This window comes from Anser brachyrhynchus, assembly GCF_964034855.1.
Source record: "Anser brachyrhynchus genome assembly, chromosome: 8".
Taxonomy (NCBI): Eukaryota; Metazoa; Chordata; class Aves; order Anseriformes; family Anatidae; genus Anser; species Anser brachyrhynchus.
In genome coordinates, this window is record NC_137702.1 from 9,899,574 (window position 1) to 9,925,348 (window position 25,775).

Below are 25,775 nucleotides of genomic sequence, written 5' to 3' on the forward strand. Positions count from 1 at the left end.
TATCACATCTTCTATTTATCACATCAATACAAAGAAAAACAGCTTTCAAAGCATATCTTCTTAATAAATGTAGTGAACTAAGTGGACAGAAGTCACTCAATTATCATCCAAACCAAAACATAATTTGTCAGTCAATACAGTACCTATTAAACGTTATTTTTCCACTATGAAAAATCTTCTCATCTGGAATTATCCAAATCCTTTTTTTTTTTAATTATTTTTTTTACAGTGATTCCCAAGGTTTCTGGATCACACACCATTGTCAAACTTTTAGTTGGGAAAAATTAACAAAGATGCCAATGGTGCCACCAGTGACTGACATGAGCCATTCGTATCACAGCCTTCACAGGTTCCAATTTGGGAGCCCTGGTTCCATACCACAGCTACGGCAACGACAAAAATACTCAGTGAAAACATGAATTACATGAACCATTAACTAGAGAACATCTAGCACTGAGAATGTCTTAAAACATCAACTAAATTAAGCGCGAAAGCAGCACTGCAAAATGGGTTGATTCTAATTTAGCAGTGGGGAAACTGAGGCACAAAGAGGTTAAGTGACCCATCCACAGCACATCCATGGTAGCATTAGGATTACAGCTGAGAAAACTGATTCCCAGCTCTGTGCTCAGCTCTGCAAACTATCCTGCTTTTGTAGAGTTAGCAGCCAACAAGTACTCTTACAAGCAGAGAGCACAGAAAATTTCTCTAAGTAGCTGCTTTTCAAGAAGCTGCAGACAGACTTGTATATAAACGTAAAAAAGTTTTAACACCTACTGTATTGAACTATACACGATGAGATGTCCTTCACTAGAAATAAAGTAAAAGTTAACTTACAAATATTGGTATTATAAAGAAATCATGGGTAGACAAAATAATGTATCGTGAAATAAATACACATTATGAAAGCCTTTTGCCCAGATTCTTATACAGGGATAAGAAAATAGGTTTTGAGTTCTCAGATAAGAGAATCATATACTGAATATACTCCTATATTAAACTGTATCAGGTGGACATATCAGCTCTAAATACAAAACTTGAGGCCGTCACCAAGTTTTAGGGCAGTGTTGCATCACTGATGAGCTCAACCCTTCAAGGGGTTATTTGAAAAAAATTAAACCAAGTGTTTTAGTACAACCATCCCTCTGGAAAAATTATACAGCTTATTACCTGGTTTGCCTGACAAGTGACATTTTCCTTCCTAAGTGGTGACATAACAACTTTTGTTTTTTCTGTATAGGGAATCCAAATAGAACAATCAATTTGACTCACAAATACATCACCTCCAGTTGGAGTCCTTTGGGCTTTGCACGTAACTACTATGTTCCAACCATGCAATTTTACAGAAATTGCAAAAGGAAATATATTAAGTATTTAACATCTTACGATTCACCTATGATCAGTACCAGAAAATGCAAAGTTCCTTAGATCTAATCCTCAAAACTCAATGCTTAAATGTAACGTGTACATCCCTATACTTTGCGTAGAGAGTCACGAACTGCACAGGGTATTGTCCACATGTATGCTCTCTGGTATCACTGTACATTCAGCCTTTTCCTTTTTAAAATTTGGACAATGCTTAACAATGCAGTCCCATGCTATGCTTACCGTGCTTGTGTTTTAAAACACAATCTAGTGCCACCATATTTTTACAACTATAACTGAATTTGATGGAGGGATGAAAGTTGTTTCTATTTATTGTACTTAAACATAAGCTTTCCTAGCAAAAGGTAAATCTGGGATGTGCTTCAGCTTTTGTTTGGTATTCAGACATGCTATATTGGAAGTCCTGAAGTCAAGCATGTTTGTTAATGTTCCCTGCTTTTAATTTCCTACTGAATCCAAATACTTCTTATCAGTAAGCAACCTTTACATATTGGAAATCCTCCCCACTAGCAACCTCTGCTTAAACAGCTGATGAGCTTTATAGTCTGCAGACACAAAAGGTTAAGCCTGCCTCTTACCCTGCTCCTCCCTTCACTGTGTGACAGATTCATTTAACTTCCCCTATTTATTATCCATATAGCATTAAATATACAGCTTCCTTCATTTTAACCAATAGAAATAATAATCAACATCATTACCAACATCAGAAAAAGCAATTTTCTATAGCAGATTTCAAAGCATTTCTAAAGACTACAGTATTAAAAAGGAGTTGTTGATATTTCAGTTGTAGAAATATGTGGCGATGTAAATAGCGACTTTTTTTTGCTTCAAATTTAAATTAAGAACACATTTGAAAACCTTAAGAAGATGGCAAAGGTAGTAAAGGTTTCGTTAGAGTGGAGCCCTGTGACAGTTTTCTGGCAGATTATTAGAAGCACTTTTTATATTTAAAAGAGTGATCTAACTAGAAAGACAGTTACAAACATTTAGTTTCACTATATTAATTAATGCTAGGTATAAAACTTAACCACAATGTACCCCATTTAAAAACATTTAAATATTGCTCTTTTTTGGCTATGCTTTATGGTAAATGCTCCACAGAAACAAAACATTAAAGTTCTCAAAATGAAATTTTGTGTACAGCCACATAAGCATGACAGATAAAGTTCTAACAAATAAAAGCAATGTTTATTGGCACAGAATATTCTAGCTTGTTTTCTTCATAGTTTCCATTTGAAATGTTTAAGTGCAATTTATTTTTCACAACAGTCCTTACTGGATCCGCAGAGATGGGGCTCCAAGCCTCTGTTTCCTCCGTTTCATCATTGTGCTGATGATACACTGTGTTCCTTCCCAGAATAAGAGGCTTAAAGCCAGAAAGGAGAGCCCACTCTTATCACTCCAACACAGAGCAGAGAACAATCAGTGCAATCCCAAGCTCTTCGCGTACCCCCAGTGTCACAGAGACCTTAGGAGTTCAGTAATGGTCCAGATTAATCACACGGCTCGTGTCAAAAACGTCATTATTTATATATTTAAAAAAAAAAAAAATCTTCTACAAGTCTATTTATAGCATCCAGAGAAAGGAAACGAAGCCCACCAGTACGCAACGAAGGCACAGAAAAGTCAGAGAGACAAACCAACGACCTGACCTGCCAGGCAGACAGCAGCGTGCTCCGGACACGCTCAGGCTTAGCGCTCAGCAAATCAGAGACAAACTTTTCCTGGGCTTCAAGGAGCAGGAGCAGTCGCTCTCACCAAATCAAAAGGAAAGCGTAAAAGCCAACGGGAGCGATGGCACACTTGAAAGGATTCTGGCAGAAATCTCACATAGCAGCTGGCAACCTCACACTGCGATAGGAATAGAGTCACCGCTTCCACCCAAAGCCCTTGCAGAGTCATCCGCGGCGCAAGGAGCAGCTGTTCTCGACCGCCGAGCAAACACGTGAACCGGCCCTTTTCGGAAATCAATCCACTTAAGAACACGCACAACTTTATTCTCAAAACATCCTCAGGCAGCTACCGGGCCATGTTTCAGCTGCAAATTTCATGGATTCTGGCACTGAAACGAGAGCAGCACAGAAGCAGTCACTGCGGCCAGGTGCTGGAGGAGGGCAGGGGGCAGGGAATCGCCTTCCGTAGGATACAATGTTCCTGGTACAATGCAAGTCTTGCAGTTTTGTTTGCAAATGGTAATTGCAATCACCTCCAAATCAATACCACGCTATTACGGAAACCACCATAAAATAATGACAAGTGTTCCTAAAATGTGTTATTTGTCAAAAAGTTAGCTTTCCAAATAAAATTTCCAAATATGTAACTCTTTAAAGTCTCTCCAAAATACAGCAATTTTCTTAAAGACCCTATTTAGGCATGTGAAGCCCGCTGCTGCTCTGAAGCGCTCGTCAATCAAGCCAGATTGCAGATGACAACCCTTATCTACAGCCCCTCCCATGATTCACATCGCAGCAGGAGTGCCCCACACAAGCTCACAACCTCTCGACAGCCACGTCCCACCCGGGAAACAAATTGTCGGACTCAAAAGCCAACCCCAGGGTGCCCGAGTGACTTTCCTTTCTTGGGTGGTTGTTCCTTCAACAGCCAGTGCCGCCCCCCCCACACACTGCCTCCAAGGTAAGAAAGCGCAGCAAGCAGCCAAAAGTATGAACACAAATTTGATGTTTGTTATGTATAATTTTATTATACTTACTAAATGAAAATCTGGATTAAAGAGTGGAAATTTGATAACAAAAGCTGCACAAAAAAACTTTTCTCGCTTTTAAATCCTTGGCAAAAACCCTCCCTAACCTCATCTCTGAGATTACAACATATACAGAACACTAAAATCCTCCTTATTCACTAAATCACTTCTTTTATAAAAAACGACGCTTCCAAATTATTTTTAAAGCCTAACATACAAACAGCAGTGTTCCTACAGAGTCCTGCAGGAGGAATTCAGCACGTTCCTCCTCCAGAGCCAGCCCCACATATCAGTTTAGGAGCACCGGGTTATTTTTGATCTACTGCCTGTGAGCTGCTCCAGTGCAGCTCAGAGGATGGAGCAGTTGGAATATACCACCTCTCTCTCTCCTCAGCTATAAAGATATCGCAGGCAGAAAGCACTCAGCGAAGGCATTATTTCTTACTCTGTTTCCGGAGCCAAGACAGTACACTGTGCAGAAGTAGCTTAACTCCTTTCCAGAACCATTTCGTTCCCCATTTCTTGTCCTCACTCGAGGCACAGTGCTTGCTCCTAGCAGGGAAATGACATCGATCCCCAGCAGAAATGCTTACCCTCCAAGATGAACAGCAACTGAATGATATACTCCATTTCTCCGCAGATAGGGAGGAAATTCCCATGGCACCTGAGCACGGCAGGATAAAGGACATAAACCAGCATTAAAGCTCAGGGTGTTTTGTTTTTTTTTTTTCCTGCTATTTGTTGTTGTTTCCAAGGTCCCAGCATTACAGTTTAAAAAGAAATTGATATAAACTGGTATTCAGCACATCCTCCCAATGAAATGCCTTGGTGTGTTTATGCGTTATTTCACCATCAAGAAGCTGCGGTAAGTTTAACAAATTATTATGAAGAGTTGCTTAATGAAACTCTACAAAAGTTCTACAGCCGCAGGGACTTGGTACCTTTGGATGGGGCGGAGAGCATGAGCCCCACAGTAGGCATAAATTGCCTTAAAGATCGATTAAAAGGAATAAAGACCACCATAAAAGCCTTCCACATGTCTTTATCAAACACTATTATTTTGCTTACCATATTTCATAAAGACAGACACAAAAACTTACAGTGAATACTATTTCATATCAGCACCTACCACCACCAAAACAGCAATCTGTAATAGTTCAATTTGTTATTCCCCCCCATCTAACTGTAATTTATTTTATATAACAACATAAGCATTTGGTCTTTGATGCCACAGATATCTTTATGACCATCAAAAACGTGGGATTTTTTGGTGAAACAACTATTTTCACTGGATATGTTCTAAATTATAATTATTTTTAATGCTTCTTACATCGCCAAGTTCTTTCTCCCTCAGGCATGCACTTTAAAAGAAGAACTGTATTTAATACAGATGTTTGATGACAGGAAAAAAAATCAAAAAAAATCTTGCATCTGAAATTAAAACCAGTGTCACAAGTTTACTTTGCTGAGGAAATTACTATTGATGTAGATATAAACTGGGAAAGCGATATTTTCTTTTTATAAAATTTTATGTTTGGACAGTACAAAGATCACAGCAATCCAATCTAGTAAACCTACCTCAGAAAACATGAGGAGTTCAAACAAACCTACGCTGTTCATAAGAAACCTTTATTGAGCAGGTCAATAAAGTTCATGTTATATACAAGTGGGTTTATTAAAAATGGGATACTGAACAAGAAACCAGATGGCTCAAATGCATCCCCAACTAGATTTAGTGACTGCTGATTAGCTGGGAGGCAATCAGAAGAAATAGTGAGCTGCACTATTGTGTTGTGTATCCTGAAACCACAAAGAAAACCTGCACTTTACAGCCTGCTTTCTTGGAAGCGGCGTTGCTGTTATGCACATGAACACGAGCACTTCAGCGCGAGCCTCGTCTTGCTGCGCGGCCCTCACCTTTGTCTTTCAAGCCTGGAATGTGTCTAGTGCACTTCACGTGCAGGTGCACATCAAAACCATTTGAAAGCTGAATCCATCGGTACAAAAACCCATCTCTGTACACACCGTGGCACCAAAAGAACAGAACAGGGTAATGGCTGCAAGTAATTAAACCGCTTCCGCTAATAGGAAGGAGATCAAAGTTTGGGTCTATCACTTTGCATTTGCTGTTTGATATTAAAGAAAATATTCATAAATGGTAATTATTTTTTGTGAACAAAGCATGAGAAAACATAGCCAATACATTTATATGCATAATTTATTAAAGAAAACTTTGAACTCAGATTATTGAGCCACACCAGAGACAGAATGCAACTACTTGTTCCTCTTCTAATACTTGTATTATTCAACCTCTTTGCAGCCTACAGCTCAGTTGGGTATAATTTCTTGTAGTGTTTTAAACGTGCTTAAAGTCTGTGTGTTTCTGTGGAAGGTTATACTGACAACAAATTGGTATCTAGATAATCAGGCAATGTCACCCTGTGTACAGTTCCCCCATCTTACTCACCCTGTGATGATTATTTTAAGATTAGACTGCAAGACCTCCAAGGGCAAAACCATCTTTTTATGTTGGGTTTGTGTTGCCTTCTGCTAATATGGAAGAGGAACTGCTAATCAAGGGACTTCACAGGCTCCATCCAACCATTCATTTGGTTCTGCTTTTACACATAACCTTCTTTATGTGGGAAAATTCCTCATTCTCTCCTGCCAAAATACTGAGATATCTCACTCCTCTTCCTTTGTGCGAGCGAGAGTAGGAACATTGTCCACGCCTACAATCAATTCCTGCACAAAAACAGAGTCAACTAATACAGACCCAGATAAATATGAAGCCACAAGTCAAATAAAGAAAAAGAAGTGTTGTCACGAAGAGCTTGCTACTCAGCATTGGTGAGGCCACACCTGGAGTACTGCATCCAGTTCTAGGCTCCCCAGTACAAGAGAGAGACATACGCACACTGGAGAGAGTCCGACACAGGGCCACCAAGATGGCAAAAAGACTGGAGCACGTCTCCTGTGACAAGAGGCTGAGCGAGATGGGACTGCTCAGCCTGGAGAAGGCTCAGGGGGATCTTATCAATGTCTATAAATACCTGAAGGGAGGGGGCAAAGAAGACAGAGTCTTCTTTCTTCTGCTCTCATCTGTAGTTCCCAGTGCCAGGACAAGAGATAATGGGAACAAACTGGAACACGGGAGGCTCTGTCTACACATCAGGAAGCACTTCTTCATTATGTGAGTGAGGAAGCACTGGCACAGGTTGCCCAGAGAGGCTGTGGAGTCTCCATCCTTGGAGATCTTCAAAAGCTACCCAGACGTGGTCCTGGGCAGCCTGCTCTGAGTCGCCCTGCTTGAGCAGGGGGTTGGACCACCCAGCCTCCAGGGGTCCAACCTCAACCCTTCTGTGATTCTGTGAATAATCAAGTCTTCCTTCCACTTCTGGTTTGCTGGGAAATAATGACTTCCTCCCCAGATGTGATCTTTTTACAGTAGTTAATGTATCCCAGCCTCCTGACTAGCACACAGAGAAATGCTGAGTGCCTATATATTTCTATATAATACAATTAGTCCTGAACTGCTACAAAGGCTGGAGTTTGTGCAGAAAATGGATGCACCTCTTGAGGATTTCTGGCTCCAAGCCAGAGGCTTCATCCATCTGTCAATTCCTGCTTCTCCTCCTGTCAGTGAAGCAAAGTCAATGAACGGCAGTCAATGACTCAGGACCTAGCTACATCCATAAATATCCCTACTCATTAGCCACAGTAGAATACCTTTCCAAAATAAATTTTAATTTCAGAATTTATTTTTCATATGATGTTCATTGTTAAGTTGATTCAAGCAGAAGAAAAGCCTCCAAAAGAACGGAGAAATGCCTACAGTATGTATTTAAGTGCACATTATTAGGCCACCCTTTTTGACAGAATGGTTTAATACATTCATAAATATGTTTATTTATATATATTTATATACACACTATAATTATTGCATTTCTTGATATAATTTTCTCCAATTCCTGATTCAAAGACTAACAGTGGATTTTATTTTTTTTTTAAATCAAGTAAGTACTCTGATACTGGAATATCTGAATCATCTCCACAGGATCTACTTCAATGAGCCTATATGCTTATCAATATATGACATCAACACAAATATACATAAGCTGCAATGCACTACTGACTTCTTAAATAGTTATACTTTTCAAACAAACAAAAAAAATCATTTGGTAGAATTGACAACAGAATCTATAATTCTAGAAAATATAAATAATCAACTAGATAACAAATTCAACTAACGGAATACATTTCAATTCTCCCTAGACTTTTAGTCTCACTAGTCGCTGCAACCTCGTTTAAAATTTATAGCCTGGATCTTCTCAACACAGGTTGCTGAATTTCTTCACATAATGCTCGCTTAAAAGGCACTCACTTGTGGAAGAAAACGAAAGTAATAAAAACTAAAGGTGTTAAATCAGTGTAGAAACAAACATTCAGTCATTCAGTTTAGTTACAACTAAATAAAATGTTACACATTTGAAGGATTTCATTTACATCTCAAATATTTCAAAGGTAAGCGTATGAGTAGTTTTGTGTCATACCCACCTCCACACTTGACTGAGGGAAGGGAAAATCTCTGGCATCGTCAATTTCAATTCCAAAACTTTTGTTACAAAAATATCTACGTTACATTAAACAAACAAACAAAAAACCCTGTTGGTAACTCTCTACTCCAGCAATTTTTCAAAGCACCTTCACAATCTTAAACTCCTGAACATCACCATTCTTACAAATCTAGCAAATATAGCTAAACTAGCCTTTAAGGCATGCTGATAAATAAATAAATAAATAAAAGCTGTCAGAGTTTCATGTTCTTCTTTACATAACTCACTGAGTGTTTCACCACTGTCATGTGAACTAAGTAAAAAGGTTTGGTCATACCCCATTTAAAAGAAAAAAAAAAAAAAGCCCTTTTGATCCCTTGTATTGTTCAGCACTGAATTACTGGCACTACACAGCATTTTCTAAATGCTGCCTCTTATACAAAGGAGAGAGCTCACATTAAAAGATTGAAAGTTTTTTCTCATTAAAACCAGAAACCTGAGGAAGAAAGGTTATATGCTTTTGTGAGCTTTGTCTAGTATACAAGCTTTGGGAAGCAATTTTAAATCATAATGCAACAGCAGCCAGTTCAAATGCCTTCTCTTTTATACAATGCAATCAATAATTCAATTTGTTCCACCACAAATCTGTAAGTATAGTAAAAGCTAAGTTCTCCTACTATCACTGAAACATTTGCTAAAATTTTTAAGCACCATGTACTAAAAAAGAAAAGAATATACATATTTGTTTAAACTTAATTTTAAAAGCCTACTTTTTCCAACATTTGCTACTTTATTAAAATATCTCTATTACACTGACTGCTCCACAAACACCTGACTCAGGAACTGTGTATGGGGATTTCTGTCCTCTCGGAGCGTTTGAAGAGCAGTGATCGAAGTTGTCCTTATCACATAAATAATAAGTGACTGCTGTGGAGTCACTTGAGGGATGTCAGTGCAAGCAACACTCAACACCACAGCTACTTCCATATGGGGGTCAGCTGAAGCTGGTAATTAGAAGTAAGCTTACACTACTACTGTCTTTCCTACTACACTTAAGGAAATGAATAGGGGTTTAACCTCAGAGAAATGCAAGCTGTTTCCATGTGTATGACTGATTCTGCCAGAGAAAAGAGAGTTAGCTGTCTGTTTATACGACTTCCACAAGGGAACAGCTATATGTGCTCAAAACAAAGAAGCATCAAATAAAGAATAGCTGTACTTACAAGCTTCCTCTTCTAGGTAGACTGAGCTCCTTCTGGAAAACAGAATGAAAACACAGAGTTAATTTTCTGTGCCAGTACGTATTACCCACCTACGTATCAGCGAATGGCCAAGGCCGTGAGAAAACAGCGGTTTGCACCCAAGCAGCAGAAGTGAGGGAAGCCTGGGGCTTTCAAGGCAAGGGTTTCACTTTGTGCTGTGATTCTGTGTTAGCCAGCGACCCGGCTGTAACCCGGGTCAGCCAGCAGGCCGCAGCAGGCCGCGGCGGGCCGCAGGAGCAGGCCGCGGCCCGGCGCCACCAGGTGGCAGCAGGCGGCCGCGGGCGGCCGGGGGCAGCGGGAGCGCGGCGGGGTCCCGGAGCCCTCCCGTCAGCCAAAGCCGGGGGGACGACAAAATCGGTCCTTCTCCTCGCCAGTCTGCCCGGCAAGCCAGTGCAGGCTTTGCCTGGGCCGCGCAAGTGGTGGGCGGAGGACAGGACGCCTGAACGAGGCCTCACAAACATACCCAGGCAGGTTCTGGGGCTGCTGAATTTCGGCTTTTCACACCAAAATGACAAGTACGTGGCCAGGTTCAGTTCCTGACTTTCAGGGTACTGACCTAACTGATGCGTTTTTCTTCCCCCAGAAGAAAAAAACTCATTTTTTTCCCACTGAATATTGAAGAAAGTCAATGGAAAAAAAAATCCATAAAATCTGGTAACCACTTTTCCATGTTTGGATACGGCGTACATGCTGATCTAAATGATTAACAAGGTTCCTGACAAACCGGCAGTGACTGCTTTGCTAAGTCATACCCGGGACATCAGTTCGAGTTGTTCTAAGGTACCAAAAATTCGCAGCTACTAGAACTAAAAAAAAAATCAAGTGCAAAAACATGCTCCTCTTATTTTCAAGTATGAGTTCTCTAAAGTTTGAGATTTCGTTACAGCTTAACAGCACCAAGCAAATTTCATGTGTGAATTATCACAAGCCTGACAGCTTACAGCATCAAGAAATAAATTCCTGTCATCAGACAAACTTGTCAAGATCTAATCAAAACATTTCAAGTATGTAAGATAATAAATCATTAGCATCGATAACAGGTTGTATGTTTTATATTCTGAAAGGTACTTCTTCCACTCTCATTTGCTCAAAAGAATTAAAGTTTCCAACTGTGAAGTCTACATAGCAATGACTGCTCTCTGCCACTACAAATGGAGAGATACGTATAATTATTATGTGCCGTATCCTATGCTGTGTTTATGTACAACAGACATGCATATATATATGTATCATCTCTCCTGTGTTTTTTCATTTATCCCCTTTAAAGAAGACCTAACAGAACAAAGGTGCTTAGCAGGGTGTGCCTTTTCTAGCCAAATGCTGTGCTTCCATTTCTTCCCAAACAACCTGCCCCAGAAATTCTCCAAATGGATGCACTAAGCTCTGAAATTTCACGGTACTGGCTGAAAAAGGAAAACAGCGACTTTTAAGTCTCTTTATCTACCTTCTAATTTTTGAGCCTTTAGGTTCACGTTTACAAGCTGTGCTCTGGTCATGAGGGCTGAAAGAGATAACACTTCTTTGTAGCAGCAAGGCTCCAGTAATTGAGACTCTGACATACAGACAAAATACCACGGGAATCATGATCCAGTAATAGGAGTGGACGAGCCTTTTCTTTCCTCTACTGGACATTTGTTTTACTCGCATAATAAAAGCTTTAATGCTCCTTATATTGTAGCTGTTTCTGGAATAAATATACACAGGGTTAAAAGAAGGATTTGGGCTTTGTTCATGAAATTAGCTTTTTGAAATCTGTGATCAACTCAGTTTCCAAATAAACAAGAAAAAGTACTACCAGATGACATCTCAATGCGGTTGAACTATTATTCTATCCATGTAGCAATTGTTTTCACTCCATACCTCCACCTTGACAAATACAGTGCAGCTGTGGGATCAATAGGCAGTAGTTCAAATTTAATACCTCTGTGCTCTAGACAACAAACAGCACAATCAAAGCAATCAATTTTTATACCTGTTGTTCCACTATGCCTCATCTCCTATCAGTCTTAAAATCCCCTTCAAAAGCCCTGTCAGCCATGCACCAAGCCGTGCCCCCACTCCCCCAGCACTTTCCCTTCCCTCTGGAGAACCACCAAGCCTCCACCCTCCCAACTCTTCACCTCCTTCTGCTTCTCCAAAGCAGAACTGGTAGCAACACCGCTTATAATCCTCTGAATTAAATCGTGAATGGTGGAGCCGAGGCCAGAGCATCAGAGCTGGAGATTACGTGATCGTGAGCACCAGAATTATCAGCTTTGCTCCTCCTCAATCACCAGTGAGTAGGTGTCTACAAAAGTCACTTCTCAGCAAAGATGACAACAGACAATGCCCAGAGGTGGCAGCACGGAGGGAGCAGACCGCAGTCAGAACTGATGCCCTGTTTCAGGAAGCTTACTAGGGGCTGCCGCCTCTCAGGAGAACATTGCAGATCTCCAAGGGATGGAGTGAGCAATGAAAATGCATACCAGGGATGGGGACGTGTTCACAGCGGGGAGACTCAGCTGGATCTTAAAATGGCTTAACAGTTTAATGCGTGCAACGGGACCAACTGAGAGCTGAAATCTAAAAACGATAGGGTAATTTCAAATATATGAAGTAACTCTACAAAAACGCTGATTAAATAATTACGCAAAATATAACAGAAAAGTCCAACAGCATTTCACAACTACCCTATAAAAGCAAAATTCTGCTCAGAAGCAGTTTTATAATACAGACTAACTGTTTTAGATACTAAATGATGAGGGAGGAGGTGTGATTTGACTGGCTTCCACCCACTCCACAGAGGAGTCTGGCATTACATGTCCATGCATCCTTTAAAAATAAATCCTATTTAAAGACGTAAGATAGCCAATAAAAGAGTGTTGAGCTGTGACTGCTTGGTCCGAAAAACTATTTACAAGGTGCAGATGTAACCCCTTAAGTAAACATGCTATTTTATCCTAAAAGGCATTCCCATACTGGAGCACCCTTCCAGTGAGAACAACACATGAACATTGGGGATTTCGGCTGTCCTTTTCCAACAGCACTCCTGCTTCCCTCAGCACTTCAGGTGCCTGCACCTATACACATCACCAATATTACTCCAGCCAGCCTCCTTGCTGCCTGCTCTCTAGGTTAACAAAATAACCCTCTAAGTAGAGCCTTACTTCTTACATTTGACTTACGTGAAGTGATATATACCGTAGGAACATTTTAAAACATTGTTCCACATTATTCACAAGGAAGTTTTGGAAGTGGAAACAAACAACCACTTTCACAGACCCTACGTCACTAAAAAATAAGAAGCATATTAAATCTTGCAGTGCCCAAACGACAACAACAGGCTGTTCTGAAAGTTAATCTTTGCATCAGTTCTGTATTTCAAGGCATAGTTATTAAACACGCAACCTGATCTCTACATGACAAAAGAAGCAGAAGATTTTCCGATGACTAGTTAAAAATGAATCTTGGGAAAGAAATAAAGCATCATAGAATTATCAAAAGCTGGGTCTGATGCCCTCCTTCAAAGGAGTTCTTTATATTTGTTTCCTCCTATCTTACCATCTCAAATAATGTAGATATAAAATCTGTTAGAGGCTGTAACACACTAGAGTTCAGGTTTCACAATAAAACTAGATCCTCACTGGCCCTGTTATTTTTCAGGCAGCAAGCCTGAAGCAAAAAAGAGAAAATATATTCGCCATTTTAAGCATTTTTTGTTTACATAATATATAGTTTAGTGAATATATCCTGAAAATTTATTCTATAGTGACCTCTTGTATACAGAAACTGTTTTAAAACAAAATTGTTTCACGGAACAGAACGAGTGCTGGCTTTTTGCATACATATATATATACACCACGTAAATGGAACTAAAGTCTGGAAATCTATTTGTTCATTGACCTACAAGACAACCCATATCTTTTAAACAGATATGTTATAAAAGTGTGAAGAAAACAGGAGCCCATCACTCAAAATTGTCACTTTCTCTCAATCTTGTAATTTGTCCTTGAATATGTAACTGCACATATGGCACAGACCCACAGGCAAAGTTGGATGCTAGAGCCTGCACTGATGGCAGCTTAAATGTAGTCCTTTCAAATTACAGTGAGGCCCATCACTACCTTCAGGATGTTCCACATTTTTGCCAGAGCAGACAGCATGATTCCTGAGATTCCCTTTGACCTTGGCTTTCTTGCATGGTAGCTCACTATCATACCAGTTGGGACAATAGGCAAATATTTTTACAGCTATAACAGTAAATACATTTCAGTTAATAAGTTAATATTTCACAGATGATGAAATTCCACTGACACTCATTGACCTAGTACCATGCACTCATGTTTTAATTTTTTTTTTTCCTTTGCTGACTATGTTTGCTTTAGGGTATCTACCAACCAGCAGGGGATTAATTAAATCTCTTTCTATACATAACCATTTGCATTACAGAAATGATATAATGAGGGTTAGAATCTCCAGTTCTGATGGAAAATACAACCTGGCCAGGCAAGGACAAACTGTAATCCATCCATCAGATTAACAGGAAAGAATTTTTCATGGTGCTTAAAAATAAACCACCCCACACTAAGCTTCTCTTTCTCCTATCAGAATCTGTCAAGAAAAATAATTTCCTTCCTTTTACCATATCATTGTAAATGGTTATTAAAAGCAGTACTTCTCAGTTTCTCTCTCAAGTAATGATTACATCTAAAATTGTTTGCCAAACTCATCGGCAAAGAATTTCAAACAGTAACACTAAAACTATATCTGTACTGAATGTCAGATTAACCTATGAAGTATACTGCAGATATTATTTTCTATCATATATTGTCTTTTTAGAAACTAAATTCAGAATCATGTTGTTAAATCATCTGCTTAACTACAGAGATATTTAAAATACAGAAAACGAATACCCAAACACTTTCCACTGTCATTCAAAATATAGGGAGGACGCTGAGTTTAATTCCCAGATCCTTTTCAACACAGTACAGGATTTATACCTGGAATTGCACAAATCTTGAACTGCCAAGCCAGTGGTACACATCTTCCCATATTCCCAGTACTAGCCAAACTGCCTGGAACAGACCTTTCCTAAGAAATCTCACCTTCATGGCCACAGATGCCAGATCCTTCAGGACAATGTGCACGGCACTAGAACAGTTACTGGTATACCTGTTCACCCAGGGTTATTCTAAAACACCCTACAAATTCAAAGCAAACAATGTATTCTTTGGATTAGTTCTCTACCTCAACAGAAGTTATCTGTCAGTAGAAATATCATTTGCAAAGCACATTAACACATAAAAACAACTGTGGGGAAAAAAAAACACACAGCTGTGTGGCTGACAGATGACACCCCATTTCTCTAAATAAACTCTTTATATCAGTCTTCAGACCAGTGGGTCAAGAATCAGCCAATGATGCATTTAATGTCTGCAGCATCTTCTGGCCTTTTCCTCTCTTCAGGTAGAAATCCCTTGCTAGGCAGCAAAAAAAGCCATTGGGTTTATTTCAAATTATAGTTAGTGCAGAGGAAAATAAAGCTAAAAGCTCCTTTAAACATTAAGCAAAATTCTCAAATGCAGCAAATTATTTCCTCATCCCCATGAGCCCCCCTGCCTGGGTAACACAAAGTTCTTCCTTTGTAGGTAAAGCTAAGGGTCCAGGTCACATCTGTGCATTAACCTCTCAAGAATATATGGCTCCAAAAGTTGCCCACTAACCTTTCAGATCATTTAACCTCAGGGCTTTTCATAAGATTAAGACTATTGGTTACTTGACCTAAAGTAATTACAGAATACATCTCAAAATAGACAAGAATTCACACTTTTCTCAGAATATTTTCAGTGTCTCCCCTCCTCTCCTGTGCGGGTGTGTATATATGTATATAAATAGTTATTTTTTAAGTGAGCTGGAGTGTCTACTCCATCTTATGTACATTACATCATGTTTTGAAGCCCAAAATATAACATTGCACAGTACACCACAGACCTGACTGAACCCACTCATGGCAACAAACACATCTGAAACCACACATCATGGCCTGGATAGGCAGATGACAATAAAAATGATGCATGCAAACCACATTCCCAAGTGGGTGAGCTGCCCAACCCCAGGAACAGGGCAGCTGCCACAGCTGAGCTGCAGATAATGTGCAGAGTAGGCGTTTTCAGCCAAGGACAGGGTGGTACACATCACTCGCTAAGCAGAACAATGAATGACTTGCAATTCTCCAAGTCTCATTTCCTCCGCAGGATTCATTCCTATCTCTTATTTGGGACTAAGACCATGGGGTCAGTCTAATTTCATGCTATCAATAAAGCAGCAGCCTTTCTTTTCACTCTAAAGAAAATAGCCAGTTTCATATTTGATCCCAAGCTTTTCATCTGAGGTTAAACAGTGAATGGTTTCTGAAAATCAAAGACACCTGAGAACCCTGGTCAAATTAAGAAGAGCGGGTACAGTAACTCAGCTGTTCAGCCCTAAGATGTCAGCAAACTAATTTACTATCAACCTCATTGTTTTCCTCAAGGCTAAAAAAACCACCAACAGAAAGCCACTACAGCAGCAGCTCTCTTCAACTACATTTGCCAAAGTTACTTTCAAATAGCATGTAGCACATAAAAGATCATGTTTTCAAGTGTAACTTCATTTGCAGCAAAAAGTAAATTTAAAGATTTAAATTTTGTAGCCCAGAGAATTGTAGATGATGCAAAAGCATGAAACAACAGCAGAGTAGAAGGCATATTTGCTGTCATAACAGTCAATATATAAATTGCAACAGCAATAGATTCAGAAAACCATGATGGTAATGAACAAGCCACCCAAAACGTATGGATGAACTACATAAAAGGCGAGATGCAAGGTAGTCCCATGTAAATAAAAGGCAGGTTATACTTTAAAATCTGAGAAATAACATACTTAACAAATGGTTTGTTATATACATTACATTTTTGCACAAATTAGCCTGAGGGAGAGGCAATAATAAGAGGGAATAAAGCACACAGCTCCGACAGCTCATTAATCTTCCTCATTACTTAATTCTGCTTTTCCAAGGCCACAGAGCAGATTACTGATCTACCCGGTGTGTGGAACAGGCTGCCCAGCACTGAACAGACGTCCAAAACAAGGGGAGCAACTGTTCAAAATCCTCTTTCTTTTTGCCAGACTACACCAGTTCCAGAAATTTAAGTCAAAAGGTCATGCTCTACAAAATTTTGGAAAATGCAGAAAAGAAAACAGTGTCATTTCAGAGACATACAGGGCTGCAGTTGTAACACTATTGTTAGAAACTGCTCTTTAAATTACTCTGTCTTGACTTGCACCAAAAATTCCTTCAAGACTGGGCATGCAATGATCACAAGGAAACAGCCACAGCTGCTAAAAATGCCAAGAGCATTACAAATAAACAAATCCGCTTTTATTCTCTCCCTTGTTGGCTCGTACTAATATTAATCTATGATTAAGTCAATTGTCATTTCTACTACACACACATCTACTCCTTAAAAGGTTGTTTCTAGAAGAACTGACAGCTGACATCAAGGCTACTGACCACTAATTTTACTTAAAATCTTTAAGCATCTTTTATTGATTTTAAAACTCAGTATACTCAAGCCCAGCATAATTTTGGTGAGTTGAAGGTTTACCCTCCATAAAAGTTGTATAAAACAATGGGCATCTCATCAGAAAACCGGACCTACTCACCAGCTCTTATCAATTCAGTGCACTGGTAATAATACATGCTGTGAACAAAGACCAAAGGTTACAAAGAAAATTATATTGAAATACGTAGGTTGAGAGAATCTCTGACAGTAACTAGAAAGAAAAGGCACATTGTCAGCTCCATACCAACGTTATCATCAGGCATCTCATAACAGTCATGAGCCCTGTTTATTCTGTCGGGTTTCTCGCTGACTCCCCAGTCACAGAGTATTTGGGAAGCAGACAGGCAGAAATTAAGTTAGTCTTTTTTTCTTGAGAGGCGTTCTGCACGTCTCCATTTGCTTTGTCAAGTTAAGCTAAGACTTTTGACACATCACCAGAACTTTATCTTTACAACAGCATATTCCTCAACTAATTTAGACAAAAAGGAAATCTGTATTGGATCAATCTCCCAGCTTAGCAGCCCTGAAAGCAAGTTTCTTAACGGCAAACCTCTGAGAGAAAGTCCTAGAGAAGAGAAACTTCTCCGTTCCTCAAAAAGCCTCCACAATGGAGGCGTCTCCCATCCTGCCCTAAAGCTGCACCAAGTCTGTTCCATATAGATCATGTGAAAACACTCTCAGAAATTGGAAGCATAAGCAATCAATTTTAAAGATATTTAGTAATTAGCCCTAAAAGGAATTCCAAGCATATAAAACTCCCTTGCCTTCATCCAGTGTATGACTGATAGCATCTGTAACCTCACGAGGCATCCATTAAGTTTAGTAGTTAATTACATCTGCTCTGAATGGACATTATTTACAGAACAAGCAGATGTAATTTTTCATTGCTTAGCTAGTCGACACGAGGCCCTTCAGCTTACCCCTCTCGAATCACTGCTTCTCAACAGAAGCTGGGAAGGAGGGACAGGCAAAAGGATTTGCGATTGTTTTTGCGAAGGACCAGTTACGGACAATCATCAGCTTTATGAAGAAACCCATGTACTGGGCACCATAAGAAAATTTGGAATAGGCAGGTGCCTGCAAGTATTTATTTGTGTCTTTGTAAGAAGCCAACAGAAGTCTAACTTCTCCTTTTGCCCTCATTAGTGAATGGCACAATACTGCTCATGTCCACTGGGCTTCAAATTGCAGCCAAACTGAAACGTAAATCCTTCACAGAAGCGATGAAAGAAAGGGCTCTATTGCTTCACTCCCAGATAATATTTACAGCAAAAGCAAATAGCCACAGAAGTTTTGTATTTGGATTATGTATATAGGAAGAGATTAATCCCCTGGAAATATGAGGTGGTTGTATGCTTACTGTGACTCACTTCAGAGTTACAACACGAAGCATTTCCACAATGGCTTTCTTAAAATTAATTCTGGAAAACAATATTTTCAGTGAAAAACAAAGATTAAAGTGAAACAGGCTCTCCTATCAGCTTTCACATGTACTTTTAAACAGATGTTTAATTTGCTTAGGAACACAAATTACCATAAAGATATTTTTTTTAATGGCAATTAATTACTCTTCTTAATTTTGATCAAGTAAATAACTGTAGCAACCACCAACCTTATCCTAATTTTAAAATGACAATCTCGAGCTACCTTAATTTCAAGGGAACAACACTCCCTGTCATGTTCATATGTGACAAGACTCTGAAGGTGAAAGATAAAATGCAAACCTGCAAAGTAGAGCTAGGCCAAACCCGAGATTAATTCACAGATCAAACTGAGTGTGGTGAAAGGTTTGTACTGGTGTAGGCAAGACAATCTTCAGGCTTAGAGGGGGCAAAACACATCTTGGGAAAACAACAGCTACTGCTTTCAAAATGAAAGCCAGCAGAGCTGGGAATCATAGGCACTGGCTGACCACATCCCTCAGTGTATTTTTAAATGACCACATGCAGGCCTGTCCTTCAGGAATATCACAAATTGCGTCAATGTCATGTGAATTCAGGTTTTTGGATCTCTGATTTCTTGTATGAAAACCCATTTGATCTTTCATAAATTTGCTTCTGAACAACTTTACATTTAATACAGTTGGATATTTCAGACCTACTCGGTGCCAAGAGATCTGTTTCAGAGCAAAGGAAAATTCATCCCCAATTACAGGACTGGTAAAATACAGACATGCACTCCCAAAGCACAGATTTGAGAAACTGCAGACTGTGCCTAATGACTTTTAGTTCTGATGGGTGATTAGTGGGCTCTGTAATGGACTGACAGAAACAGCTGATTCTATTACGAGGACATGTTCTGGCCAGGATTTTCTCTCTGTTGCTTTTAAATTATAAATATGGACTCTCTTGAAAATAAATGAAGACAAAAGATATTAATCAGTCTCTAAAACTTCTGTCTTCTGTCCTTTACAATACTTCAAATTAAAACAAACAATGACTTCATCACTGGGAAAAGACTCTTAGGTATTCTGGACGGTCTGTACTGCCATTACTCTTCCATACTATGAAGCACACAGGTCTCTTCATCTTTAAGCCTACAAGCCTTTTGGATGAAATTGCAAGGTTTTGGCTCATCCAGATGTTGGCTTCAAAGGCAGAATTTAAGGAATATTCCAGTTTGTACCTATGGGCAAGCAAGGGATTTGCAACACTTGCACATTCATCAGAAATTGTCACTGAACAGTTCTTTTCTCCAAACAGGACTGAGAATGGGATTTTGCCTGAAACTGATATATTAAATACTAGCTGATCTCATCAATGTCCCTGTTGATACTTTTGGGTTCAATTCAATATATGCTTAAAGCATTCAGCTTATAATAGCTTCTGGGTAGTGAGCACACAATGGCTTTATTTCAAAAAGTCTTTAATGCACTGTTTTCAATTCAATGTCTTTAAGATACTGTGGAAACACTGGAACACCAGAGCCTACGCCCATGCTTCTCTGGTACACACCTCACACAACCCACAAAAAGAGATATGCACCGGAAAGAAAAGTAGCATGTCAAGTGTACACCACAATACAGGCCAACTTCTAGGACATCTAAAATATGAGCTACCGAGGTGGTGCAAACACCAAAAAACCAGCCATGTATCTCTGTATAAGCTTTCCCACAGCTGTTTTTCAGCAATTTTCTTGCATTTTTCTTTTACTTATCCCATTCCATCAGCCCAATCCAATAGCTTTTCTCAGAGTGGAAGTTACAGTTCTGATGTGCTTACCTCATATGTTAGAGGATGTTTTGTACAAAAAGTATTTGTCATAGATCTTTAAACTCTTAATTTTCATTATCTCCCCATTAACAAAATAAGAACATTCATAAAACTTTTTGTATTTTTGATTGAGAGGAACCACACTACACAGAAAAAGCTAAAACTCTGTAAGTTTAGTGACCATCTGTGAAGAAATATCCTGAATAGCTTGCAAAGAAAGACTCAAGATTTAACTTTTCAATAGCCACCTTCTACCTATATGCTGTTTGGCATAACGCACTTTCTCCATCAAGAAAATTCTTACTTATTTGTTTAAATGTTTAACTCCTTAATCTGTATTTAGATATTAATGTTTGCTCTCAGCCACCCTGGCCACGACACACCTGCAGGCTGCGTGACTCACCGAAGTCTCACAAGAGAAATGCAACCTCAGCAGCCAGAACAAAGGATTATTAAAAGACTTAAAAGCGAGCCTGTAAAATCACTCATTGCCTACAAAAGCACACCTGAGTTCGGCTCATTAATTTCCCTCTAAGTTTACAAGCCCAAAGTAATCCTAGCGCAGCTTCCAGTGTTATTGCAGATTTACATGTGTTAAGTGGCATTCTGGACTCAATATCTGAGTCTTTCCTCATTTATTTGAAAAAAAAAAAAAAAAAGATCTTATTAATTCTCCACCATCTTCTCAAATAATGAATTAGACCATTTTTTCCTGCCCATCATTTACTTTGATAGGAGTATTCATCTTTAAAACAATTTAAAACATTAGCTTGACATTTAAGAGAAAAACTGAGAGAGCTCACACAGACAAGAAGTATCAGAGAAAGAACACAATATGTATCTTCAGAGGAAAAAGCAGTTTTTCTGATGTAGCGTGTCCTCTGTCTCGCTAGTAGATGAGCTCCTGTGAGAGCTCATTGCTTTGTAAAGGTGGTGTTGGCAGATACTTCAGTGGGAGGTAAAGCACCTCAAATCACGCTCCCCCCCTCTCCTGAGGCTACCCAGCATTTATGCCTACTCAGTTTAAATTGTAATGGCACAACTTGCATAAAAAAATCAATAGACATTACGTCTATTTATTTAAAAATCAATATGTGTAATAGATTAATAAAATATTCTATTAGAGATTAATAAAATATTATTTAAATTTTCCCAGTAATTATAACCAATATTTATAGGCCTCTTTCTACTCAAGTTTAACAACAAATGCAGATGTACACAGAGCATTTGGATGTATTCTGCTGCTAGGAAGCAGAAGTTACAATGTAAACAAACTATAGAGAATCCATTTGCAAAACACCTACTTAAGAGTACTAAACTTTATTTTTCAGTCTAAATACTTTGATTTTTGCTAATTTCAGTATAATTAAATATACTCAAATATGTAATTCCACTGCCTGTTCAGTCTTAGAAAGAAAATGAACAGGACATAAAACTGACAAAGCAAATGACTGACAAAAAGAAGATAATACTTCCAAAACAATACAGGGACTTCAACGTCTGCCCTTAATTTCAATGAAGAAAGTGGGAAATCAAGTTCACTGCACTGTCTGAAAATGTCCATCTGTGTTTTTCTTCATACAAGTCAGGATTTTGCCTTCATGGATTCAGGACTCCCTACTGAGGTCAGTCAGTCTCTGGAGCCTGAGGGATGCAGGAGGCAAGAAAGAGCGGGGGAGGAAGGAAAAAAAAAAAAGAGAGAAAAAGAAAAAAACTAGTTAAGAGCAAGAGATACAGAAACGGCAGTTGAGACTGCCTACAATACCAGTTACCTGTGATGTCAATGCTGAGCAACAGAGCAAGACGGAACCTAGAAGTGCTTCCACATTAATTGTAGAAGCTTGAAAAACAAACCAAGTTATACTTGGCATCAAATAACCACCCTCACATAGCAGGCATCCCAAACACCTGCCCAAAGGAGGACAACCTACGGGAAACAGCACCGTCAGTATAAACTTTCCAGGAATGATGAAATAAGATGCATGGGTAGAGAGGTGGCTCCGTACACGTTTATCAGGATGAAAAATATTACAGCAGAGAAGTATCGTTGAATCTCTGTGGTTGGAAAAGCCAGACTGTAATTGTAAAAATGCAGTCTTAGCACTGTGTTACCAAGCCCCTGAGCAGGACAGTGACAGCAATCAAGAAATACTAAATAAAGTTAGGGAAGCTGTGAAGTCATAAGAATGGAAGATTTTAGTTGCCCACACAGCCTGGGCCCACACCTCATTAGGATACGGCAGAGAGAGAATGTTTTGGGCACAATAAATTATTGTTTCCTGCAAGACTACTCTGAATTCCAAGAAGCAATGCTCTTTTGGATTTGTCCTCTGCATTTGTCCTCGAGTACTCTACGTTCTTTTTAATGTTTAGTGCCCTCAGTATGATTCAGTTGCGAGGTGCAGCATTCCTCCTAGGCAGATGCCGTCAGGTCCAAAAGGCTGATCAGTTCCCATCACATCCAATCCCTCCTTTTCACACCATCATCCTGTCTGCACATTCGGGCTGCCCATCTCTGCTGGTCTGCAGAGCCCCACATGTGGAGCTGCCAAGTTTTACAAAGTGGTATCACAGACATTGTGGATCTCAGTGTCCTGCTGAGTTCAGCCTCAAGAGCACCCCTCCTCTAACATCCCACACCACAAATCCAGCTAACTGCATCTGCTAGCAGAATTTCCAGCTATTACAATCCACTTTCCTTAACCTTTTGGATCACCTCTGCTGCAAAAGCCTCCTCAGTAGAAGATGCAGCTACATCGCCTGGAGAATGGGTCTTGTCTAAAAGACTGGATCCATGCTTCTGAGCAGGTCTGCCCTCTTTTTCTCAAATGCACGTCCTCTTCAGCAGCACAACCACAGCTAAGATGGGAATACCCTATAATGTCCCTATAGGTCTCGTCTACAAACCTCTCTACTCCTTAAATTGCTCCAGTTCAGATACTCCCAGCTTAAATGAACAAACCTGTTCTCTTAGTGCTGGAAGCTCCATGAACTGCATGCACACACGGAAGGCCTACTCCTAGATCACGTAATCCTATACATTTTGAATTTTCTTTAATAGCCAGAAAACCCCCTACTTGGCCACTAGATTTCTACACGTAGATATCCAAAAGCAAGGGTATTGTTCGTGTTGTTTAAAACGATGACTTGAGGCACTCTCTCTCTCTCTCTCTCCTGTGCCAGCCAATCTTTTTGGTGTCCCTTGTTCCCTGTATAAATTACAGAATTCTGCTACTTCAACTCTTGTGTCTCTGAACAGGCTCAGCATTCACCATATCCCATATGGTAGACAAAGCTGGGTAATGTTTTAAGTGTATGATATGTGTCACACTAACAAGTTTAAAAAATGCAGAAGATCAGAAGTAAATAATTGATTTTATTACAGCAAAATGCTAGTCAGGAGACTTGAATGTTTTCCATTAATTCCAGCATACAGTACATTAGCATATACTGCACAAGAGCAAACATGTAGATTTTCTATACTTCCGTGGCAATTTGAGAAATGTATTAGGTGAGTGGTCAACACAATGCCAGCACCAATATATACACAACTAACTTCTCATACACCTATCTAAGGCCAAACTAACACTAATTTCAAAAAGAAAAGGTGAAAACCTGTGAACAGTTCGCTGAAGACAATGTACAGCTGGAGCTTGGAAAAAATGCAAGCAAGCTGTTAGGCAGCATCAAGGACAGGATGGAGCATAATATGGAAATTACCATAATGCCATTAACTCAGTCAGAAACACAGCAGCAGCCATGCCTGGTTCTGGTCATGCCATTCACAAAGACAAATCCCAGGCTTGTAGCTGAGACAGCTTGCTACTATTCTGAAAATTAATTTTGCTGTGTAATATATAATTTAGCCTGAAACTAGAAAAAATGGGACAAAACTATCTTCAGGGCTCCAAGCACTGAATTTAAGGAACGGCTTTTTAGAAGAGAGTAAATAATTTGTCTTTCTAGACAAAAGAACAGAGGGATCTTCGAAGGCCTGCAGTGTGACAGCACAGGCAGTGCTTTCCATAGCCCAGCACAGGAGTTTCTGCAGTACAGCAAAAAGAAATCAAATTCCAAATGCTGGCAGCCCGCATTCCAGCTAGTAGTCTCCAAAAGTAGTCTTTGGCTGCAGTGATGACAGTCTCTTGGATTCATTGAGTAAAATCATATGAAAATTCCCATGGAAGGAAAGCTACTCAGAACAAAGGACAATGCTGGCACGAGAACTGATTCATAAAATGGGTGCATTTAAATGTGCTGGAAATCGAAATAAAAAGTTTCTGATTGTCAGCTGACCACATTTCTGAAACTATAGCAATACAGATTATGAAGTACCAACACTCCCTATGGTCCTAAAGAGACCAAATGATAAAATTGGACAATATATACATTATTCCATGCGCGTGTGTACACACACAACACACACACAATTTCTATGAATAAACATGCATAATACAAAGAAATTCTATTTCCTAGGGGTATATGGAAAGTTCGCACACTTTAACTTGGACATATGCAAGCTTCAATGAAACCAGAAGAGCAAGTCTTGTTCCAATGCACTGATGCAGGACAGACTGTTGTATTATTTAAAACACACCTTCTTTTACAGCTGACTATTTTCTTTGGAAAACAAAAGACTTCAAAGCCACAGGTTTCTGGAATGCGATTTTTAGATATGCGATCTATGGAGGCATTCAAAACTGGCCTACAATATATTTAGCAAATTGTTAAATCTCAGTACAGAAGGAATTCTCCTAATCTTCTTAAGGACAGGATTTTTTCAGAGTCAACATGGCCGCTGCTTTATGCCTGTGTTTCTCTGCATTAAGCCTGTTTATTTTTTGTTTTCTGTTTAGTTTGATTCTCTGGGGGGGATTAATTGTTTTTTTCTTTTTTGTCCTCATGATAGGATCGCTTTATCATCTGATTTTACGGCTGCCATCGCCATTTTCTGTTGGGGCACTTTTTTGTTTGTTTTGTGGCTCATCTTCAGTGAATCCTCTCTAGCCAAGTACAACCTTTATGGCTTTTGACTCCACTTAATACACTACAGGATATCTTATGAGAGAGAAGCT

General features: G+C 39.4%; 1 protein-coding gene across 13 annotated transcripts in view; it reads right to left on the reverse strand.

The window, feature by feature from the left end:
* MAST2 (microtubule associated serine/threonine kinase 2) overlaps nt 1–25,775 on the reverse strand; it is a 191,953-nt gene that overhangs the window by 100,210 nt on the left and 65,968 nt on the right. For 6 of the 13 annotated variants that reach the window (XM_080602219.1, XM_080602221.1, XM_080602220.1 and 3 more), the window contains one exon: nt 9,867–9,898. In XM_080602219.1, coding sequence (XP_080458345.1) covers nt 9,867–9,898 — 32 coding nt within the window. Of the gene's footprint in view, nt 1–777; nt 811–1,170; nt 7,687–8,644; nt 8,721–9,866; nt 9,899–25,775 lie in introns of those variants that run through there. The other 7 variants (XM_080602211.1, XM_080602218.1, XM_080602213.1 and 4 more) reach the window with 7 other exon arrangements.